Consider the following 21,301-nt stretch of genomic DNA (forward strand, 5'->3'; position numbering starts at 1 on the left):
AGACCAGTTCTCAGGGCAAGGGGATCAGATAACTTCCTCTAAAATGGGCGTCCAGCATCACTGCTGAGATGATGAAGGCTCTTCAGGCTGCAGCCATTCCCTTCCCAGTCTCTGGGAATCTACTCAACAAGTCTGGTGTGCAACGTCCCACCACACAATAAAAGATGCCTTCACCACCTGGTAGGTGAGGACCTTTCCAAAGCTGATAGAGTCTATAGTAATAATTCGATGACTAGAGAATATTGGTAAAAATGGTGCTTTTCCACGTCCTGTGTGAGAATTCCTTCCTTTTAGACAACTTGGCATGGGTCAGAATTCTACGGTGCTTCTCTTTTTTCTTTTATGACATTACCCATTAACAAAGAGGAGAAAATGATGAAGTTAACCAAAAAGTGGTCAGACTCGTCCACTGTGGTCGGACTCGGCCATTGTGGGTGCCCACATGTGATTTGAATCTCAATGCTTTCTTAAGCTAATTGCTGTAATCATGAAAATAAATATGAGTTTTAACATATATTTTAAAGGAATGCAGGTTAATTACTTCCAGACCTACACCGTGAGTGAACTTAATTGCTAAGAAGAGCTTACAAGAAGAGTCTCTGACCTGAACAGTGTTTACTGAACATACAAACTTCTAGTGTAATCAGCCATAATTAAAAGTGCCCATATTACAGCACTGATTGGCTTAGGGGATATATTAGGGGAAAGCAAGGTCTAGTTGGAGTGGAACCAGGTGAGTATAGAGCAGGGGTGTCCAAACTTTTTTCAACCTTTTTTACCAAGGGCCATATGCGGTAAAATACACAAACAGCCGGGCCACTCACTCGAGGTGAAGTACGTATTGCCTCACATGGTTTATTTAAGTACACAAAATAAATTTTTGGAATTTGCTGTGGGCCAATTAAAAATGGATCGCGAGCTGCAGTTGGCCCGCGGGCCGCAGTTTGGACACCCCTGGTATAGACGATGGTTTAGGAAGGTGGGGGACAGAGCCTGTGGGGGCCTTATCACTGGCCTAAATAGGGGGAAGAAACCCAACCAAGGGCTGGGCAAGCAATAGAATATTCCTGCTATGTTCAAAATACCTTTGGACAACGCTGCCTGCTTCCTCACCCCCAAACCCCCCACTAGTCCAAAATTCATTTGCTTCTCACACGTGTCCAATAACGACATGGTCCTTACAACATACCTCTGACTGTTCTTTGTATGATGAACAGAAGGGATGTAGGCACTATGCAACAAACCTCTGGGTCTTCACTGACCGAGGCAGCTGGAACAAAGTGTTGGGCACCCAGCCCAACACTTGGGTGCAAGACATATCATGATAATGCTACCATTCTGAGCACACGTCTGCAGCCTGCAGGAAACGATCACCCGAGTCCTCGTACGTCCTCACGTACTGTCCTGGTGCTGTTGGTCAATGAGGTCACCTCAGAGAGGTGACGATTACCCTGGCCCACGTAGCCTCAGGTCTGGTGGCTCCTGCTCTTTCTATGCCACATGAGGAGCCTGATGGCCCATCTTGCAGGGTGCCACATAGCCACGTCCCCCAGGATCTTGCTGACTCCCCGGCAGCAGCACTGGTCTGGATGCTGGGAACAGAGACACCCCAGGTCCCTCTTTCCTGCCTTCACTCCCAGGCCAGCAGATCTGTCTCTCACCAGGGGAGCTTAGTCTCTGCTCAAAATACTCCTTCTGTGTCCTTCGTTCTCTCAACAAATATTTATCGAACACCTACTATCTGTTAGACCCCTTTCTCGGTGCCAGGGACGTAACAATGAGCAAAGTCCCACCCTCAGGGTGCTTACCTTCCAGTGGGGGAGACAGACAATGAACAGACACACCCATAGTGATGAGTGCTATAAAAACAGAGAGTAAAGGGGGAGCTCCTTTAGGAAGGGTGTCGGGCCTCTGAGAATCCTCTAAACTCCCCTAAGATTTTAGACATTTTGATGCCCAAGAGCTGAGTGCCGAATGCAGGCCAGATTTGTTTCTCACTCACCACCACCCCCTTCCCCCGCCCCCCAGGCAGTGAGGAATCACCTCCCCTTCTGCTTGACTGGAGAGAGGGCAGGAAGGAACTGCTAGAAGAGCGACTGTGGTGTAATATTCCTTCAACAAGGCAACGGAAAGGAAGTGCCTCTTTTAGGGTCTCTGAGTCCCTCGATCTCCCCATCTCAAGTTTCTGAGTGGCGGTTCTACCCTCCAGAGGACTCGTGGGCTTGGGGTGGGCCACAGGAAGATTAGAGGACGGTAGAAAGGTTTAAGCTGCTGAATATGCTAATCCATATCTGGGCTGGCATCCTAACTGCTACTAAACTGTGCTCTTCAGAGGACACAGAAACTCAGAGGATTGGCTGGAAAAGATACTGATGGATTTGAACTTGCAGAAAGCCAAACATGCACAGCAGCCAGAGTGGCCCCTCAGGCTGCTCCCTTACGCCCCAGTTTCTCTTCTGAGTCACCTTTATCAAGAAGGGCAAGGGCAGGAAGAAACAGGGAAAGCAGCAGCCAGCTTCTCCTGGACTCCTCTGGTGTCATCCTCCTTTTCTGCAAAAAAGCTCCGCTCAGCTCAAATACCCTGTGTTCTGTGGAGCTTCTAGACCGGTCCTATGCTCCCTGGGGCCCTGCTCCATGCATGTTGAGCTGGTGGTGTTCCACTAAGGCAGATGGACCAGGCTAGTTCACATACATCCCCACACACACCCCAGCTCAGGCGGTCCCTTGAATCTCCATACCTCTGGGAAAAGGGAAAAGGGAAGACCGAGAAGCCTCTTAACCCGTGACTGATCCAAAGAACCAACTAAGATGGCGGACACACTCATCCCGAGGGCCCAGGATCTTCATCAGAAGCAGAGGTGGGGGACACCTGACAGGATGCAGGGAGGGTGGGGGTTCCCACATCACTTGGGAGCTCTCCCAGGTCAGTGCACTCAGAAATGTTACAGTCTGTCCTATGATCAGGGCTGAGGACAAAGTTCAGGATGTGGCCTGTGGTGACAGAGAGAAATGAACCATGGCACCCATTACACTGCACTCCACCAAGGTGTGGAGTTCCTCTCAGTCCCCTGCAATGAGAGACTGGAACGGCAGATATCTATTGTCACGATTCTGACCCGTCTCTGCCCCGCCTAGCAACCCTGGGCATGCTGCCTTCACCTTTCCCCTAGAACCCCCCTGTAGGACTTTGACACAAATAACCAAGGCGTACAGTGACTCTATGATAGCCCAGAGATGACAGCTGAGCTAACACATGCGTATTAAGCATCTACTTAGTGGATACAGTATTATAGCAAGCAGGTGTCTCAAGCCCTCAGAGAGCCTATAGTGAAATTCCTGAGTTGAAAATGCAAGAGGGGTCCCTGCTGCGTTTCTCATCTCCAGTCCCTGAATCCTGCCCATTCTCCCTTTGCAGTGTTTTCCTCTCTCTATGGGTTTCCGAGGGCTTAAAACAACAGAAATAAATTATCTCCCAGTTCTGAAGGCCAGAGGTCTGAAATCAAGGCGTTGGCAGGGCTGGTTCCTTCTGGAGGCCCCCAGGAGGAAGCCGTTCCCTGCCCCTGGCTTGTAGCTTCTGGGGTTGCTGACAATCCTCACAGCTGCATTGCCCCAGTCTCTGTCTCTGTGGTCACCTGGCCACCTGGCCTTCTCCTTGTGTCTCTCGGTGTCCACATTTCCTCAACTCCACTGGATTGCATCTGCAAAAACTCTATTTTCAGGTACACTCACATGCACAGGTGACACTGGTCAGGCTTGATCGTATCTTTTTGGGGGATATGATTCAATACACAACACTCTCCCTCCCGTCAGCCACTGCTGTAGCCCAGGCTTCCTCATTTTATCTGGACCGTTGCAATAGGTGGCTCTCCAGACAACTTGGGCCAGTGTCTCCCTCTTCTAAGATACTGTCCACATGCTACTGCAATCATCTTCCCGAAACCTAAAGCTGGGAGTGACATTCCCTTGTTTAAAACAACAACACCCTACCAGACCCTGTCAGACTGTGGTGGACCCTCTCGCTGCAGGAGTCAATCTGAACGCTACGCGCAGCACATTAGCTCTAGCCTCTTTCCACATTGTCATCCTGCTCCCCCGCTTCCCTTTCCACGCGCCCCACATCCTGGTCATCCTGGATAACTGAGCACTTGCCTGCCCCAGTGCCTTTGTTCACGCTGTTTCCTCGGCCTTCTCTCCTTCTAAAACATCTGCTGACCTCCTTGACCTTCTCTACCTCCTTAACACAGAACGTAAGTTTCAAGAAGGCAGAGTCTTTCACTGGGGGTGTTCTTTCCGCAGCAGTGAGGCTGAGGCCTGGCCCCCGGAGAGCTTTCAACAAGGATTAGATGAGTAAAAGTGTTAAATGTACATGCATAAGCAGCAAATAAATGGATTCTGGATCTTTCCCTGACGCACTTGTCCCCTCTCCTCAACCTGAAGGAGAATGGATTTCTCCCATGTTTTATTCTTCTCTCTGCTATCATATACTGTACATTATAGCTGTTGGTTTGCCCAGCTGGGCTGTACTCTGAGCTACGTGGAGACAGACAAGGTTCTGATTCATCTGCGAACGCCCGGAACAGACACAGTACAGTGGCTGTCAATATAATTTGTCAAACTGAGTTAAATCAAGTTAAAGAGGCAAGACAGAAACATGAAAAAAGCACGTTCTCCCACCCCCTCCAATTCACTGTCTCCACCGCATTTGCAGAGCTGAGGTGGGGGTGGGGGCGGGGCAGGAGGGTAAGATTGCAAATTCTGTAAGTTCCCCTTTCTGCTGATGCTTAAAAAATTATCTTTCTGAGTCAGCACAGGTATTTTGATACTGCTTTGCGATTTCGGGCATTTTTCTTCAGTGATGTTTTAAAAACAAGTGCTTTAACATTTACCATCACACTGATGATGTCAGGTAGGAAAATAACCATCATGAGAACCGTTGACTCCTTCGTCTTTAAGATTTCTAGTTGGGGTCTATATTTGAGAACAAGCACAAGGAACTCCCCCCGTCACTGCCTCTCCATCCGCAGAGGGAAGGGCATCCAGTTCAGGCCTGTGCAGGTTGCTTAGGAACATTCTGAAGTGGCTGACTGCTTACAGGGTCTGGAAGGTTGGGCTCCAGGATACCAGCCTTCAGAGGAGCAGGGCAAGGACCAGAAATGGCCCCTTGGTGGTACTGAATTCCTCTCTCCCGACAGGCTTTGCTTACCACCGGAACAAGCATAATTTCCAGAAGAATGTCAGCCTCCCTGTACTTGCCCTGCTGTTAGAATACTATTCCAACTCTCTTCTCAAGTCCACACCACCCAGTGAGGTGACAAAGCTTCACAGGCAGAGAGTTGATGGCAGACTGGAGACGGTGGGGAGGGAGGGCCAGCAGGACAGGCTGGGGAAAGAAGGGCTGCTATAGAGCGTTGAGTAATGTCCCTCCAAATGTATGTCTACCTGGAACCTCAGCACGCGACCTTATTTGGAGGAGGGTCTTTGCAGATGTAATTAGTTAAGGTGAGGCCATGAGTCAAGATGAGGTGAAATGACAAGGAAGGATTCTTCCCTGGAGCCTGCAGAGGGAGCCTGGCCCTGGGATACCTTGATTTCAGACTTCCGGCCTCCAGAACTGAGAGAAGAAATGCGTGTTGTTTTAAGTCACCAGTTTGTGGTCATTTGTTTCCACAGCCCTAGGAAACTAATACCATTGCCAGTGGCATATACAGGGAGGCATCAGAAAAAAAATGTTTGTTTTCTCGTTTCTGCCTCCAGGACCTTTTCCCAAAGTAGCTTGGAAGATAGGGTCATCTACAGGGTGAGAGGTGGAAACCGTGATTAGGGCTGTGCTGAAGAAAGCAAATGGAAAGAAACAGGTGTTTGCCCGACTTTAGTTTAAACAGGACAATAATTTTTAAATTTGGGCTTTGTTGAGAGAAGTGTTTTCCAAGTTCCTTTCTTTGTATTGGATCGGTCTTATCTCTGGACAATCAGAAAGCAGGAGTGTGTGAGGGTTTAAACAAGGGTACCCAAGCCTTGAACATCCTCCTCAGAGATGCTGGAACAAAAAGCCTGACAGAGATGGAGTCAGGGCCCAGAAAACTCACCCATCTTGACTTCACCCTTGTGTTAGAATAAGCTAAGGGAAACGGTGAGGACAGGAACTCTTTCCTGGCTTCCTTTTGGGGACATGGGGACCGGCCCCCCACCCATCTACCCATGAGGGCAGCTCAGACACCAGCTGCCGGAGGAGCAGGGTCCTGGTGGAGGGAACTAAAGGCCTGAACATTCCTCTAAGGTCTCTTCAAGTTATTGGATCAGAGGCTGGCTCAGTCAGAGCGACAACTCTCATTCTCCAAGCCCCTACCTGTGACCGGGAGCTTATGAGCAAGACCAGATCAGTTCCAAAGGAAGAATAGAGATTGCATGAACTCATTCGTCCGAGAAGTTATATAGATGTGTGAATTCTCAAACCACCATAAGTGCAGATATCAGCTAAGCGTGTTTTTCACTTTCCTAGCTCAAATCACTGCATTGAATCCCAGACATTTTCTTTCCTTGGTTCTCAAAGCATTTCCCCAACAACTTCAGCTTCCCAGAAACTTCTTTGTGAATCATTCTTTTTCCTTCCACCTACAAGGGGAAAGTAGATTTTGATGGCTCCATCAAAGGAGGTCCCTGAATTTCCAGTTGACTCTGCACCATGCTCCTGCCCACATCCTGCCTTTGAAGCCCTTCATCTTTCAAGTATAGGTATGAAACTTAACCCTTCAGTTGCACTTTGTGATTTCACAACTCTGCCCATGGTCAATTGGATATCACCACCTTCGGTGCCTGGTGGTCACGGTACAATTATGCTGATGTCTTTTGGGTAGTATATATCGGAAACCTCAATTGTTAATGGTTAAAACAAGAGATGCTTCTCTCTTTCTACTCAAATAAAAACAGATGGCTTCAGTTTAATCTAAAGAAGACCATGGCTAACCAAGCACCAAATTATTAGTGATGAAGAAGGGGTATAGCTTAGTAGAACCCACATATTAACCAAAGCACAGGACTCTCGGGCAATTGTTCAGGTAGGAGATTCGATCAGAGAATTCTCCATCAAGTTCTCTGTTCAAACAGAAAGAACTGTTTGAACAGAGAACTTGATGGAGAATGAGAAGAGAACCAGACTGCAAAGGGGCACAGCCTTCCGATCGATGTTGATACTGGGTCAAGAGCAGATTGAACAGGTGTTCACTCATTTGACCTAGTTTTTGAGCACCTACTATGTGCCGTGCACCAAGATGAGCATGACTAACCCTGTCCTTCCCGTCGCGGATCTCACTATTCCAGGAACTTTTATTTCCCCTGCTGAATGCAGCTGTCTCTGGATCTCATCTAGTAACTGTTCTTGCTGGCGGGGAAACCGTACCCTGGACCTGTACTCTTTAAGGGGATATTTTTGCTTAACCAGAAGCCAAACCTGAAGACATGGCTGTCCTCCTACTTCCTAGAAGAGACATATGGCATATTAGTTTGCATTTGCTCCTCATTTTTGGTAATGAGCATCCCAGACAGGCGACCTGCCTATATTTATGTTTACATTCAGATTTTCCAAGTGCCAAATACCATCATGACTATACACTTTGAAGTCACACTGAACGGGCAAAATAGTAGTGTAGTAACCGTGACAAGTGCTTCCTGTTTCTAAAGTTTACAAGAACTTGCTCTGTACAAGGTATTATTGTCAGTGCAGTACGGTAATTGCTACTACCTTGGTTTTGATTTTGCTCACAAGTTCTAGAACCGGTGAAGAGAGATGTTGATTTAAAAACGCTCTCCTAGGAACTGGCTAAGGTTTAATTTTTTCCCTCTTGTTATCCAGTCTGAAATCTGTCGAGAAGTTTCGGTGTGTGGGAAGTAAACAATACCATGCCATTCACTCATCCCTCAGTTCACGATCAACAGCAGGGACTCATTCTGTGATCCCAGGACCCTGAAATGGGGATCAATGGTTTCAAGAGGGTCTGAAGGCCCCTGAAATTACATGCAAAATTGTGTGGGTAAAATGAGATTGCCCCGGAAGAAGCTGTAACTTTCCTCGGTCCCAAAAAGGGTTAGCAAAGTTGGGGGCCAGTGGCCACTGGTCTTCTGTTCTGTGGCTGGGCTGGCTTGCATTGGCTTGGACTAGGTCTGTGAGCCTCCAGAACTGTTCCGGGCCCCTGTGCTGACACAGTGTGACCTATAGAGGAGGGAGAAGCAGCAATGGGGAAGGCGGGGCAAGAGCTAGGACTCCAGGGAGTGCTTTCCCAGGGTGACCTGTTCTTCAGCCCACTGTGTCTTCCCTGGCCCTCTCTCGGACCCCACTGCCTTGTTCTGGATTGGTCTATGTATGGTGACACATCGTGTCCTTTCCCCTAAAAACACTCTTAGTTAATAGACTTAGATCTAGGAGGAGTCAAAGGAAAGCCTGTTTCTAAATGGAAGGTGAGGTGTAAGCCCCATTTCAGTGTTTGTGTTGTTTACATGGGAGCAGGTCTGAGAACACCAGAGCTGTGTGGCCCAAGAGATACTCTCCACCCTCTTACTTTACCGTGGAAAAAACAGCCTCGGAGAGATCCAGTGACTTCTCCAAAGCCACTGCTCATGTGCCAGCGGAGCCAGGATCAAACCCTGTGTTGTCTGAGGTCCAATCCTTTTTCCATCACCCCACTCCACGTTCCTTTCACCAACTCATCTGTCCAGTGTCTTCACAACACAGCACAAAACCTGAGGGTTATTCAGAAAGGCTTGGTGAAATGAAAGAAAAATTGCTGGCCTTCGCAAGTCCATGTTTCTTAGGTTTGCGTATTTCCCAGTCACACTTAAGGAAATCTAGCCCTCCTCCCCCATCTCTCAGCACACTCCGAGATGCAGGAAAAGGAAGATACACACAGGAAAGGAAGACAGCTGCTTTTCTGAGCCACGGTACGTGGGGTTTCTCACGTCTTGTGTGTACGAGTATATTTCTCACGAACACGACACAACCCAAAGTCCCCAAGGTGCACGTGTCTATGCCATTTTACAAACATGACCTGCATTCATGTATGTACAGCACTAGAGCAGTGTCTGCTGTGTATTCAGGGCTGTACTGGGTTTCGTGGCTATTGCCATTATCAGTGGTAATGCTAGTTGTGCTACTTGCCACACCTCCCCCAAGAGGCGCAACGAACACACATAGCTCCTGGCTCATGGTCCAGTGCTCTTTTGCTCACACTGTGTCACCAGGCAGATTCCAGCCCCTTCGCCCTGGAAAAGGGTTTTCCTCGTGGAAACCCAGTCTTCTCTCAATAAGAGATCAAATCGGTATTTTACACATGCTACGACTTTCCCAAGAAATCAGGACAGGCTGAAACCAGCTGGCTGAAGATTTCTTGTCTCCCAGGAGGGAATGGTATGAAAATGAGCTGGTCAAATGACAGGGGTGTTCAATATCGGGTTTCAGGATTGGGGACATTAGAGGAGTGTCCTCCACTTTATTATGTGTTACTTTAACATTCAAAACCTTTAAGTGAAGCTCCTTTCTGGGCAACCTGGCGACTCCTAAAAATAAACTCAAGTTCCTGAAATATTTTAGGTTGCCTTTAAGCTTTCTTTGGCTGGGGACTGGGCTGTTCTCAGTTTGGAAGGCCCAGGTGGTATGGATTTGATCTATCGAGAATGACGAATGACCCTCTGATGCTGAGCCTGCAGTGAGGGTTCAGCAGATATTTAGGAAAGGTTAGCTGTGGGCAAGGCTACAGCAGCCCAGGGCATCGGGCACTGGGGGACGTTCCCATTTGAAGATTCCTGGAACCGCAGGAGCAAATTGATGGTGTGTAGACAACCACTGAAGGACACGGCGCTGTTTGTATCTAATCCAGGTGAGGTGGAAAGAACATTCAAAGAACGTTTGAAAAGAAACAGGAGTTAGAGAAAGAAAACCATCCTGCAGGAGGGCTTGTCGGCATATGGAAGTGCTGCCCAGCAAGCAAGGAGCTCAGCGACTGATTCTCCCGCCCTGGGTCCGTCTTCTCACATTTCCCCATTCTCCCCACCACTCCCCACCCCCGCTGGACTTCAACTTCATCTAGCCTCAGGCCCTTGTGATCCCTTGGCATTTTGACCAGCCCTTTGCCCTTTGTGACACTGTCCTTCAAACTAATCTCTACCCAAGTTCACCCAGTGCTTCCAGTAAGGCTCCAGGGTGAACCTCACATGGCTTTTCCCTTATCCCTCAGCAATAGATTTTCCTCCTGTATCCGTTAGGACTGCTTTTAGCTGCAGTGAACAGAATAACCAACTGCTAGTGACCTCAAACAGAAGACCACAGGAAGTCTGGAGGTAGCAGGTCTCAGTGTTCTTCCCACGGGACAAGGTGCCTACAAGCTCCCAACTCCTTTCTCTCTGTCTGTCCCACCAGCCGTAGTTTTCCTTCTCATGCTGGTTGCCTCAGGACTGGAAGATGACGGCTGCAGCGCCAGACATCACATCTTCGTTACAGGAAGAAGGAAAGAGGTAGACACAGTGCCCACCATATCCGTGCTTATGTAAGGAGAGCAAAGCTCCCCCAGAAGCTGCTTAGTGGAATTTCCCTTCCGTCTTACCTGCCAGAACAGACCCCTTGACTCTGTCTCACTATGCAGGAGGCTGGGAGAGTATGCAGTTGTCCAGCCTCTTTAGTTGGAAGTAGCAAGGGCAAAAGGGCTTGGGGATGCTGGTGGGTTAGTCAACCAACAGCGTCTACCACATCTGCCCACTCTAATCAGTAGAGATGCTCCCTGAGACTGCACAGAAATGTTCCAGAATTATCTAAGAATCGATACGTATAACATAAGGGTGCAACCTCTGGTTTTTGCACTGTAGGGATCTGGTCCATCACATGGAAGAAGACGACTCTGGTGATTTTCCCACCGCTCCTGTGGCAGCATCCATCTGGCCATTAGCACAACTTGTTGAGAATTGTTACTTGTCTTTTCCACGTACATCCTGTCTCTTCAGCTGGATTACAAGCTATTTAAGAAGAGGGATCTTATCTCATACCACCTTCTGTTGTTAGTGACTAAAATGAGCATCATGACTTTGTTGGCTTATTAACGATGAGATATAACCCTAAACATCCCAGGAGGGTGGCAAGGCCACGCACTTTCCATGGGATTCGTGGCAGACACACACAGGAAGCAGAGTTTTTGGAGAGGCCAGTAAATGAAAACAACGTGTTTGCAGAATTGGAGGCATGTTGAATAGAGATGGGGTTGGAAAATGCTGGGAGGGAAGACTGTAAGTTTTCAAGCTCAGTCCTGCTTTCAAAAACAGGTTTGGAAGTGTTACGACATTTGGTTTTCCCTTTCCTCTCTTTGTGTTCATCCATGTGCTTATTCATTCCGCAAAATGAATTGAGTCCCTATTATGTCTAAGGTTCTGGAAATCCAGAAATTAAAACAGAATCCCTGCCCTGTGAGCTTGAGGAAGCCGACAAACAAGTGGTCATGTGGCATGCAATAGGGACGATTATAGTCTTACATCCAAGTGTCTCAGAAGCTCAGAGATTCTGAGTTTAAATTAGGGGAGTTCCCAGCCATCTGGTGAGGTTCGTCTTAACTTCTCTTGTTAGAAAATCTGGAAATGGCTTTAATGGCCAGACAGATTTGACTTTATATCCTGGTTATGCCATTGACTCTGGGACCGTGGGGTGCTTCCTAAGCTCTGTACATCAGGGACCTCATGTGCCAGTTCTCAATTTACTGATTCTCTGTTCGGAGCGCAGCCTGTCGGTGGTGCTCAGTGATAGAATCCCATTAACCATGTCTCTTAAAATAAGCTCGATGTGAAGCTCTGTCAGCAGAGGGTGTTGGAAGGACAGTGCAAGAAGAGAATTCCTGTCGTTTTCAGCATTGGGAGCGGTTGGTGATAGGGGTTTGTAGTCATCCCATAGAGCCTGTCCTAGCCATGGGGCCCAGAACATGGTCCATCGGTGACCTTGTGACCTTGGCCTCATGATAAGCTTCCTGCAGCCCTTTCTACCCAGAAACCGGAACTTGGCATGATCTGCTCACTCTGGAGGCCTCTTGTCGGTATCAATGTCCAGATTTCCTCCACAAGCCCCTGTGCAGCCTGAAAAGGAGAAAGCCACCTGTGGCCCTGAATATCTGGGACTGTCTTTCTCTGTCCCTCCCCCCACCACATGTAGCCCACCCAAGTTGAAGGCCTTGGCCTTTGCCTTGCCGGTGCCCTGGAGACCACCTGCTCCCGCCTGCATGAGGAAGGTCTGTTGCTCACCCAGCAGATCCAGGTCAGCTCTGGCCTGGCTAAACAGTGAGTGTCTCTGCTATGTGGTGGCCTGATTACACCTTCTCCAAGTAGGTCTGAGCTCCTTCCACGTTGTCCTCCCTTTTGCTCTCCGTCACCTTAGAGCACCATCGTGTTTTCCCTTGACCCTAGTTACTCTTCTATTGCAATGAATAATTCTTGATATTCCCCTGCCCTTATTTAATCCACTCTGTGGTTTCTACCTTCTGATTGGACCCAGGCTATTCCCCTTATCAGTAAAGGAGATGATCGCGTAGTATTTCAGATTTGTTTTACCAATCAAATGAGAAAGCCTACATAAAGCCCACAGCACACTGCTTTGCTCGTCAGAGTTGCTCAATTTTCTGTTTGCCTTAGCCACTACTTCCTTTTCACAGAGAACAGTGAGTGCTGACAGGATGGTGCCGCTATGCGTGTGGTTAGCCTTAGAGGAAGAGACAGAGGGTCAGAGAGGCCACAGAGATTACTTGGGAGCGTGCACGCAGTGTTGGATTGAGCTAAACCCAGGCGGCCGGTCCTCCAGGTCCACACTCCACACACTATACTGGGCTTCCTCCTAGAGCCCCAACCCTCCTTCTTTTCACATGCATGAAAACATAACCAAACTTCTTGAGTCTCACCACTCACTCCATGATGAGAATAGCTAAGCAGCAGGAGAATCATTTGTTGGAGTTCTCTCGTGATGACTTAACTAAGAGATGTCTTAAAAGAAAGGCCTGAATTATTTGAAAGGCATGAGTCTGGTTTCTCTTTCTCTATGAGTTAGCTTCTGCATGAGACCAGGGGGCCTGTCCTTAGAACAGGCCTTTAAGCCTTGACAAGTATGTACCAGGCTATTAAAAGCTCCGCTTTGAGAAAACCCCATTGGTTAGTTAAAAATCACATTTATGGAATTTCCCATCAGCAGTGGACTAAGTCTATGGATTGTTGCTTGAACGTATCTTCCAAAAGGCCAGGAGTCTGCATTATGTTCACTGATGTATTCTCGTGTTGAGAACAGAGCTTGGTATATCGTAGATGCTTAGGAAATGTTTGCCAAGTAGATGAATTTACACGGTCCAGGATTTGCCATATTTTTTTACATGTGGGGCTTCACCAGGCTAATTTAGAGTAGGGTTTTATTTTAAAAGGAAGAGAGAGGAGGAGTGAGTATACCTTAATAGGAACATGACTATTTTGTGAATCGAGGCACGACAGCGTGGCTACGATGATATATTCCAATGACCAGACTCATCCGAATCAAAGCTTACTTGTCCTGTGTTTTACCTTCTCCAGGTGTTAGTGTCTGCTCCATATCAGCCTGTAACTCTGCTGATATGGTAGCAAGCAATCGCCAGTGTGTAACATCTCAGTAAGTAACAGTGGCTTTTGAACTTGAGCCCTTTGGAAAAATTTGTCCAGTGCCTGGCAGAGAATTCTGCATATGGCAGCTAATCCATAAATGTCTGCTGGCACTGAGGTTATTGTGATGATGGCAAGATCTTAAAATAAAGGACTGACACAGGTAGTGGAAATTCAGGCAGTAGAGGAAGGCTCAAGTGAGGGCCCCGGAGTTTTTGGTTAGACAGTCTCCTGCACATCTCAAATCATGACCAGCCAGCTACCCCACACTCTCCGAGCTTAATAGTTCCGTGTATTTATGCTATAGTTCATTATAAAAAAAAAACAAAAATAAACCTGAACCGAAATAGCAAATAAAATGAACGCTCTGTACAGGTGTCAAAACCATTCAGGTGTAGAGGAGTCAGTGCTGCCATGTACCCTTTAAATGCCTCGATACCTTTTTCAAACCTTGCTTCCTATTTTCCAGAAATTATCTTTCTTGTTTTCCCCTTTCCAGTTTAATATGATGAGAGAAGGGGCTAGCGACAGAGAGTAAATCTGTTCTCGTTTTAGAAACACCAGGGTGTGAACCAGTACTGCCCCTGCAGCACTGTTAAGTGTACACTTAAGTCTCTTTTAAAATAGAGTTGTCCCAAAGTCCGGAGCAGCTGGGTCCAAACCCTTCCAACTTAGAGTTGGAATGGATGACGTTGGGTAGAGCTGTCTCACCTCGTACATGGTTCATTCACTTCTTGCTTCTTTCAACAAGTGCTTACGGAGCGCTTGTTAGGTGCTAACCGTGACAGACCTTGAATACAATGTAGAATGGGAGCGATTGCCCTCAGACAGGCAGCGTGCCTGTACTGTACCCTCATCACTGGGGATTCTCCCTAGTACCTTGGGAGCACTCCATAAATATTTGTTGAATCGATGAATGGTCCCAGCATTCATGGAGATTATAACTAACACAGGGATTATAGTAAGTTACTTCTTATTTAGTTAGTAGTTTTATGCCAATGAAATTTGAGTTAAATGAACATCAGGGTAGTTTTAAGGAGAAAATGAGACGTGAATCCCTGCTGGCCGCAAGCAGCCTTGGGGTAGTAGGAAGGAGGTGTGGTTATGCTGTTGTGGTGTTTGCCACTGGACGTGTGTAAATGGAGTGATGATTCTCACCTGTGGTTGATGGAAACAAGCCTCAGGTCTCTGGAGCTGTCCTGTGCACAGGAACACTTCAGCTTTTCTTTGTCGAACACTAGGGGAGAGACTGTCTCCTCCCATCTTTAAGCCCAGTTATCGGTTTCTGCACATTTGAATGTGGCTGCTCCAAAGCAGGAGTCCTGAAGGCAAAGATGGCAATGCTAGTCAAAAATTAGCAGCAATTCCCTTCTCCTTCGCTGGGCATAAAGTTGATAGACATTAAAACAATCGATGAGCTAAGAATCTCAAGAGACAAGACCTTAGTCAAAGTTTGGTGCTTCCTTAAACAGTATCCAATACCTCAAAACATTCAAATAGTACCACAATACGTTCCTCCTTGCCTCCCTCCTTCCTTCCCTCTCCCTGTCTGTCTCTTTCCCTAAACTTAAATAGTCCTGGGTTCACCTGTCACAAGACATCTGTTTTAAAGTGAGGGTGGCATTTCGAGATTTTATAACCTTCCCAGAGCAGAAATGATTGGCAGTGCTGATGGCCAATCATAATCCTATTACTTCATTAGAGGTGGCCTCAAAGGATGCGCCTCTCTGTTCTTTAGTAACATTGTTAACCATCAAGCTGTCATATCTGGGGATGAAGATAACTCTATGCTACTTTATAAGCACTGCATTTTTCATTTGTTATGATCAAGGGAAATTCATCTTTCTGGAAAGGTCTTATGGTTTACAAGATCTTATGGCTTACTTGATCAAAATAGTTAACATTCCATTTATTTCCATCTTTTTTCCTGAGAGAGAAAAAAAATCATTCAATCATGATTCTCAGGAACCTCTTTGCTTACAATGGGCAATTTGACCAAGGGTCCCCTGGAACATACAGTTGCTTAAATTTGCCTTTCTCCAGGAAATCTCTAATAGCTGGAGTGAGTGTGGGGATTAATGTTCAGATTTCAATCATTCCTGTTGCTCTTCTTGTCTATTATTACAGTCATCAAGGATTAACACTCTTGGGATTGCAGTTATGCCCTATTGTGGGCTCTTCCAGAAACAATTCTATTAATATCACCTTTCATCTTCCTAGGTGCCCATTCAGGAAACAGTCAGGGAGAGAATCTCTCTGAGCCAGACGCCAGCTTTCTCAGAGCCTGCCAGGGAGGAGTCTGCATTTACTGGGACCACAACAAATTCCTTCCCCAACTTAGGAGAGATCAATGAGCAAAATGCATCACTGGCCCAACATCTGGAGATAGAAAGCTGTATTCAAGGCCCACAGCATGAAGAAAACCAACACAGAGAAGACAATGCACCTGGACATTCCTGGGAAGACCTGGGACAAGAGCTCAGCCTCCCAGAAGCTGATCATGCAGCTACATCTCCCTGCGAGCTGGCAACACATCTCCCTGAAGAGGGCAGCACTGACTCCAGAGAGCCTGGGGCTCTCTCTGTTGCTTCCCCTGTACCTGCAAATATTATCCCCGCCTTGGGAACTGTATGTGATGGGCCAAGAAGCAGAGAAGCAGCGTGTGTGATGGAGCATTTTGAAGTAGGTGACCAAGGAACATGTGAAGCCATGGATTCTCCTGTTCGAGCTCCAGTAAATAAATACTTGCCTCAAGAAATTTGCTCCATGGACTCCGAGCGGGTAGAAAGTCAAAGCGAAGTATCCGATTTATATTCTCCTGATGACAAGACATTGGACGCTGCTTTTCAAGCACCAGGTTCTGAGCCTTCACCGTCTGCATGCAAGAACAATAATGATAGAAACTCGGTCACGTTCCCTCCCATCAGTACCTTCACCTGTAACATGTCACAACAAGCTGGTGAAGGTGCCACAGGGGAAAATCCAGTCGAGGTAGAGGATTCCACCTCCATACAGGCCTCCATAGGACAGGCTAGCCAGGAGGGCCTGAGACCCAGCATCTCAGGAGGTCTTGAGGAAAGACAGCCTCTGTCTCCCGAGAAGAACTCTTCGGGGCAGTTTGAAAAAGGAGGTGACGAGAGCCCCTGTACCAGTGCCCCGGATACCTCAGACACACCAGCCAGCCATAGTTCAACTGTGAAGTTTCCTCAAGAGATGCCAACAACATTAATTGATAATCTTGAGGTGACCAGGGAGAGTGGGGACACACCCACTGTTACCATTGCCACCAAAGTCTACCCAGCCGAATATCTGCCTGTTTCAATTGCTGTGAATAGCCATGCAGAGAGCCCTGAGGAGAGCTCACCTCAGGTACCAGATGAAAATGTTTTTCAACCTCTTTCCAGTGAACCATTGGGTCATATTTTAAATGGTTCTACCATTGAATCTCCAAAAGATCTCCTTTGCATGGCTCCCAGTGGACCAGGAGTCCCAGTCTGTGCTCTCCCGCTCTCAGAGGGAGAAGCTTTCTGCAGCAATTCCCTGCTTTACATTGATAACCAGTCTGGAGATAAGAGCTGCACCACAGACAGAGTAGATGATAGGAACCTTGAAGAGAATTTCCAAGAAAAAGGAAGTGAAACAACAGAGAGAGTCCAGCAGGAGAACCTACCCCACCAGGGTTCTCTTTCTGAAGATAGTCTCCAAGAAAGTTGGCTTACGAAATCCGCTGCTCAAGGGGACATAACCCCAGAACCCTTGGACCATGCATCAGCAAACTCTGGAGAAGAAAGAGGGCAGAAGTCGGGCCTGGGGACTAGCGTGTCCGTGGTGGCTAAAGCTACTGTGGAAGATGACAGTCAGGTTGTGAGCAGAGATCTACTGCTCTCTAATATCCCCCCAGAGGAGTCAAAACAGAGTGGACCAGGACATTGGGAAGCAGGCAACAAACTGAAGATTATAACTCTAGAGGCTTCTGTTTCAGAAGTCTGGCCATCAAGACAACTGACAGATTCTGAGTGCAAGGAGCTGGGTCCTCAGGCTGGGTCTGGCTCAGCCCTTGCTAATAACAGAGAAATCCACTGTAGACAATGGAGTAGTCTTTCTTCCCAGTATTTGAACCAGCCCAGATTCCTGGAGTCGTCTGTGGACCCTGTAGATGAGACGGAATTATGTGTCACGGATCTGCCATCAGAGGCTTCTGAAACTGGAGGGCAGGAAAATGTTAGTAATGTAAGTCAAAACCAAGAAGAAAACCACCTCAGTGTGGATCACCCTTCTTTCTTTAAACAGTTTCTGACCTTCCCTAAAATCCTAGAGTCCTCTGTGGATCCCATCGATGAAATGGGTGTGGTGGAGTGGAAGGCGGAAACACAGGAGCCTTCTGAATCCACTCTAGGGGTCATCAGAGAGGAGAATACATTGAATAACGGCAACTTGGGCCAGAGAGTGGACATCCAAGCTGCCATCTTGCCAGTCCCATGCCCCCAGCAAAGTGGGGGAACCATTTCAAGTGAAAACAGCATCAACAGAAACCAAGAAGCCAGTGACAGAGGGGAGGCTGATACAAGTCAACACAACAAAGCAAAAGTGGACGTCCAATCTGCCATTTCCCAAGTCCCGTGTCCTGACAGAGGTGGGGAGACAATTCCAAGTGGGGACAGCAGAAGTCAAGCACAAGAAGGCCACGAGAGAAGCTCAGGGGAGGCGGAACAAAGGAAAGACCACAAAGCAGATTTTGTTTACCCCACTTCACCTCTTTCTAGCTGCCTCGCAATGACTCCTGTGTCTGTTGGAGTTGATACTCACAACGCCACAGGTCAAATGCCTGATGTCTCTGAGAACAATTCAGTGGAGCCCAGAAACCCTCAGTGTGCGTTTTCTGACTCAGAGGAGAGGGGAGCTATCCTGAGTAAGTGTGGGAAACACTTGTGCTCTCCCAGTGGTCTTACTCAATCACCTTTTGCTTTATCTCCTGAGGGAAACATCACAAACTTTTCAATCAGCCACAAAATTGAGGAATCTGAAATAGAGGAGCCCCAAAATAGGGAAACCAAACCCACAAGTGCATCTGGCTCCCCGGCAGTCACTTTGGCGTTCATTTCAGGAGAATGTGCATCAGAGACAGCTCCTAAGACACTACAGGGCCCAGGTCAACCCAGTGCCACCCTGGGCCATGGGAGAAAGTCAGGAGAGCAGAGCCTCACTCACATGGCAGCCCAGACTGGCAGCTCCCCAGTGATTGCCTCAAAGGAGGTCAAGAAGAAGCAGGAAATCATAGGAAGTGGATATTTAGCTGAGGGAGTAAAGAAGAAAATTCTGTCCAAGGTGGCTGCCCTGAGGCTGAGATTGGAAGAGAAGGAAAATGCCAGAAAGAACTCCGGCTTTCTTAAAAAGATTCCTAAACTCGAAACATCTGTATCACACACAGATGAGAAAAAAGACCCCAAGAAGCCAACTTGCAAAAGAGAAGGAAAAGGTGAGGCTCTGTGGCATTCTGTTAAAAATGTGGGTTTGTCAACCAGATGTGATGTTCCCGTGTCCTCCTGAGTCCTGTGCAATTAAGGTGGGTGTAGACCAGGTGGGCACGGAAGCTAGGGCTGTGACCAAATGGTTCGGCACGTAGGTCGGCCCGAGGTTTTCAAACTCGAACGGCCCCTGAATCACCGGGAAGACTTGCTGAAACACTGCTGGCTCCACCTCCACGGGTTCTGATTCCACATGTGGGCTCGAGAAATTGCATTTCTAACAAGTTCCCAGGTAATCTTGGGGGAGAACCACCGATACTGGCTGCCTATTGGTATGTTTAATCGAAGGAGCGTGATTAAGATTCCCTTCTGTTTAATTATCCTTTAAAAAATATTTTTAAAAGATAAACAGAAGCATTAATCAGCGTAGCTAATTAGTATAATTAAATAGACCACATGCTAAGTACGATTTCCAGAAAGAAACATTTAGGTACAATTTGGGAGTCTCCTCTTGAATCATTGATTTTCAGTAAAAAGGGCTTCATTGAACATTGGGTTTCCTTCCAAATTTGAATCTAAAGTTTCCTTCCAACTCGCCTTCCCCTTTATATGAGTATAAAGTCCCCTGGGTGCTCCAGGGTGCAAACCCCTTGAGGCTCAGAGTCCTTGTAATTGCAGTCTCTTCTGCTTTGACCAGGAAATCACTTCACCCACATTTCCATCCCATAACCTGACTTTTAGCGTCTTTTATGTTATGTTTTGTCCCCTTCCCATAAAACCTGGTAGAAGTCAGAAGAGAAGATATTGCAGCAAGTGAAGGTACTTGAGGGGGCTGGAGCAGAGAACTCTGCCCCCACCCCAGCTCCAGGGGAGGGTGTTTTCCTCTTAGCGGAGTCCTCTGATTTGGAGGCTGTGCCTTGTCCTTCCCCGTCCACATCCCATGGGCCCTCAGCCCCGTGACAGAAAGGGTTAAAGACCAAACTGCCTTCGGAAGACTTTGGAGGGACCCAACCAGGTTGTTAATATACACTTTTTAAAGCACCTTTAAAGACAATGAAGCAATGCTTTAAAATATCTCTAAAGTGGTTTCACACCAGAGGTGAACAATCTATTTGGAACTTTTGTCCATGGTTATTCAAGTTACCCTTGAGAAAAAAGACTTGATCTCAGCTGCCACACCGCCTCCGTGAGCACGAAGGATGGCAAAGATGAGGGGTGCAGCATTCTGGGAGGGGCAGTGCTCTCGCACTCAGGACCTGGTGGGGTGGGAGCTGGGGGTGGGGATAATGTGGATGATTTTGAAAGAAATTAAACAAACTGAGTAATCTATTTTGACATTCAAAGCTTAGTCCAGCTACACTCCCAGACCTCCTCTCAGCTCCTTGTCTGCATTGCTCACTTCTCCCACACACACAGGGGTCCTTTCCAAAGCCCTGAGGCCTCTCGTCCAAGCCAGCTGCATATCGCTCAAAGACCCTCATTTAGTTCCACTGCACATTTTATGCCCATCCTTCCGTCCCCTAATTTCCTCTGTGTTCAGAACTTACCACAGATTGTATCCAGGGTTGGCAGCCTTAGGAACATTTAGGTCTCCACAGATAACCCAGGAAGACTGCCATTACTTCGTGGTGGAAGGGCCCTTGAGGAAACATGTGCCAGATGAGGTGGGCTTGGCCAAGAGTCTAGACTAAGAGTTTGAGACTGGGGCCCGGAACAGCCGGCAACAGCCAGCAACAGCCGGCAACAGCCAGCAACAGCCAGCAGGGCCCAATGAATGGAAATGGGGCTTGCCACCAATAAATACTTGGTATATTTTCTCTGTCTCCCATAAAGTGTTAGTACCCTCAGCTGCTCTCTAGTTGAAGAATGTGTCTCCCAAACAGCCCATTATCACTTACTGGGAGGAAAAGAAGCCTTTAAATATGCATTGTGTTACCCAAGAGTCTGTTGGCCGCCAAGGGGAGACAGGAAGCACATTTAACACATCGACTATTCCAAAGCACAGGAATTTGCGGCAATAGAGCCAACAAAGCATCAGTATTGATGACTTTTGTCTTGGCTGTGGATTATAATATTTTACATTACCAAAGCTGCAGAGTTACGGAACTTGGTCTCTAATCAACTGACACCACATTTCCAGTAACCTCACTGCCGGCCAAATGATTCTGATCACCTGGCTGGGTCGGCTATCCTTGTCCTGTTCT

General features: G+C 47.5%; 1 protein-coding gene across 2 annotated transcripts in view; it reads left to right on the top strand.

Annotated features, from left to right (window-relative positions):
- Positions 1-21,301, top strand: part of ALPK2 (alpha kinase 2) — a 112,272-nt gene that overhangs the window by 59,356 nt on the left and 31,615 nt on the right. For both annotated transcript variants that reach the window (XM_081078041.1, XM_081078042.1), the window contains exon 5: positions 15,853-19,108. In XM_081078041.1, coding sequence (XP_080934167.1) covers positions 15,853-19,108 — 3,256 coding nt within the window. The remainder of the gene's footprint in view (positions 1-15,852; positions 19,109-21,301) is intronic.

The sequence above is a fragment of the Rhinolophus hipposideros genome (assembly GCF_964194185.1).
Source record: "Rhinolophus hipposideros genome assembly, chromosome: 17".
NCBI classification, from domain to species: Eukaryota; Metazoa; Chordata; class Mammalia; order Chiroptera; family Rhinolophidae; genus Rhinolophus; species Rhinolophus hipposideros.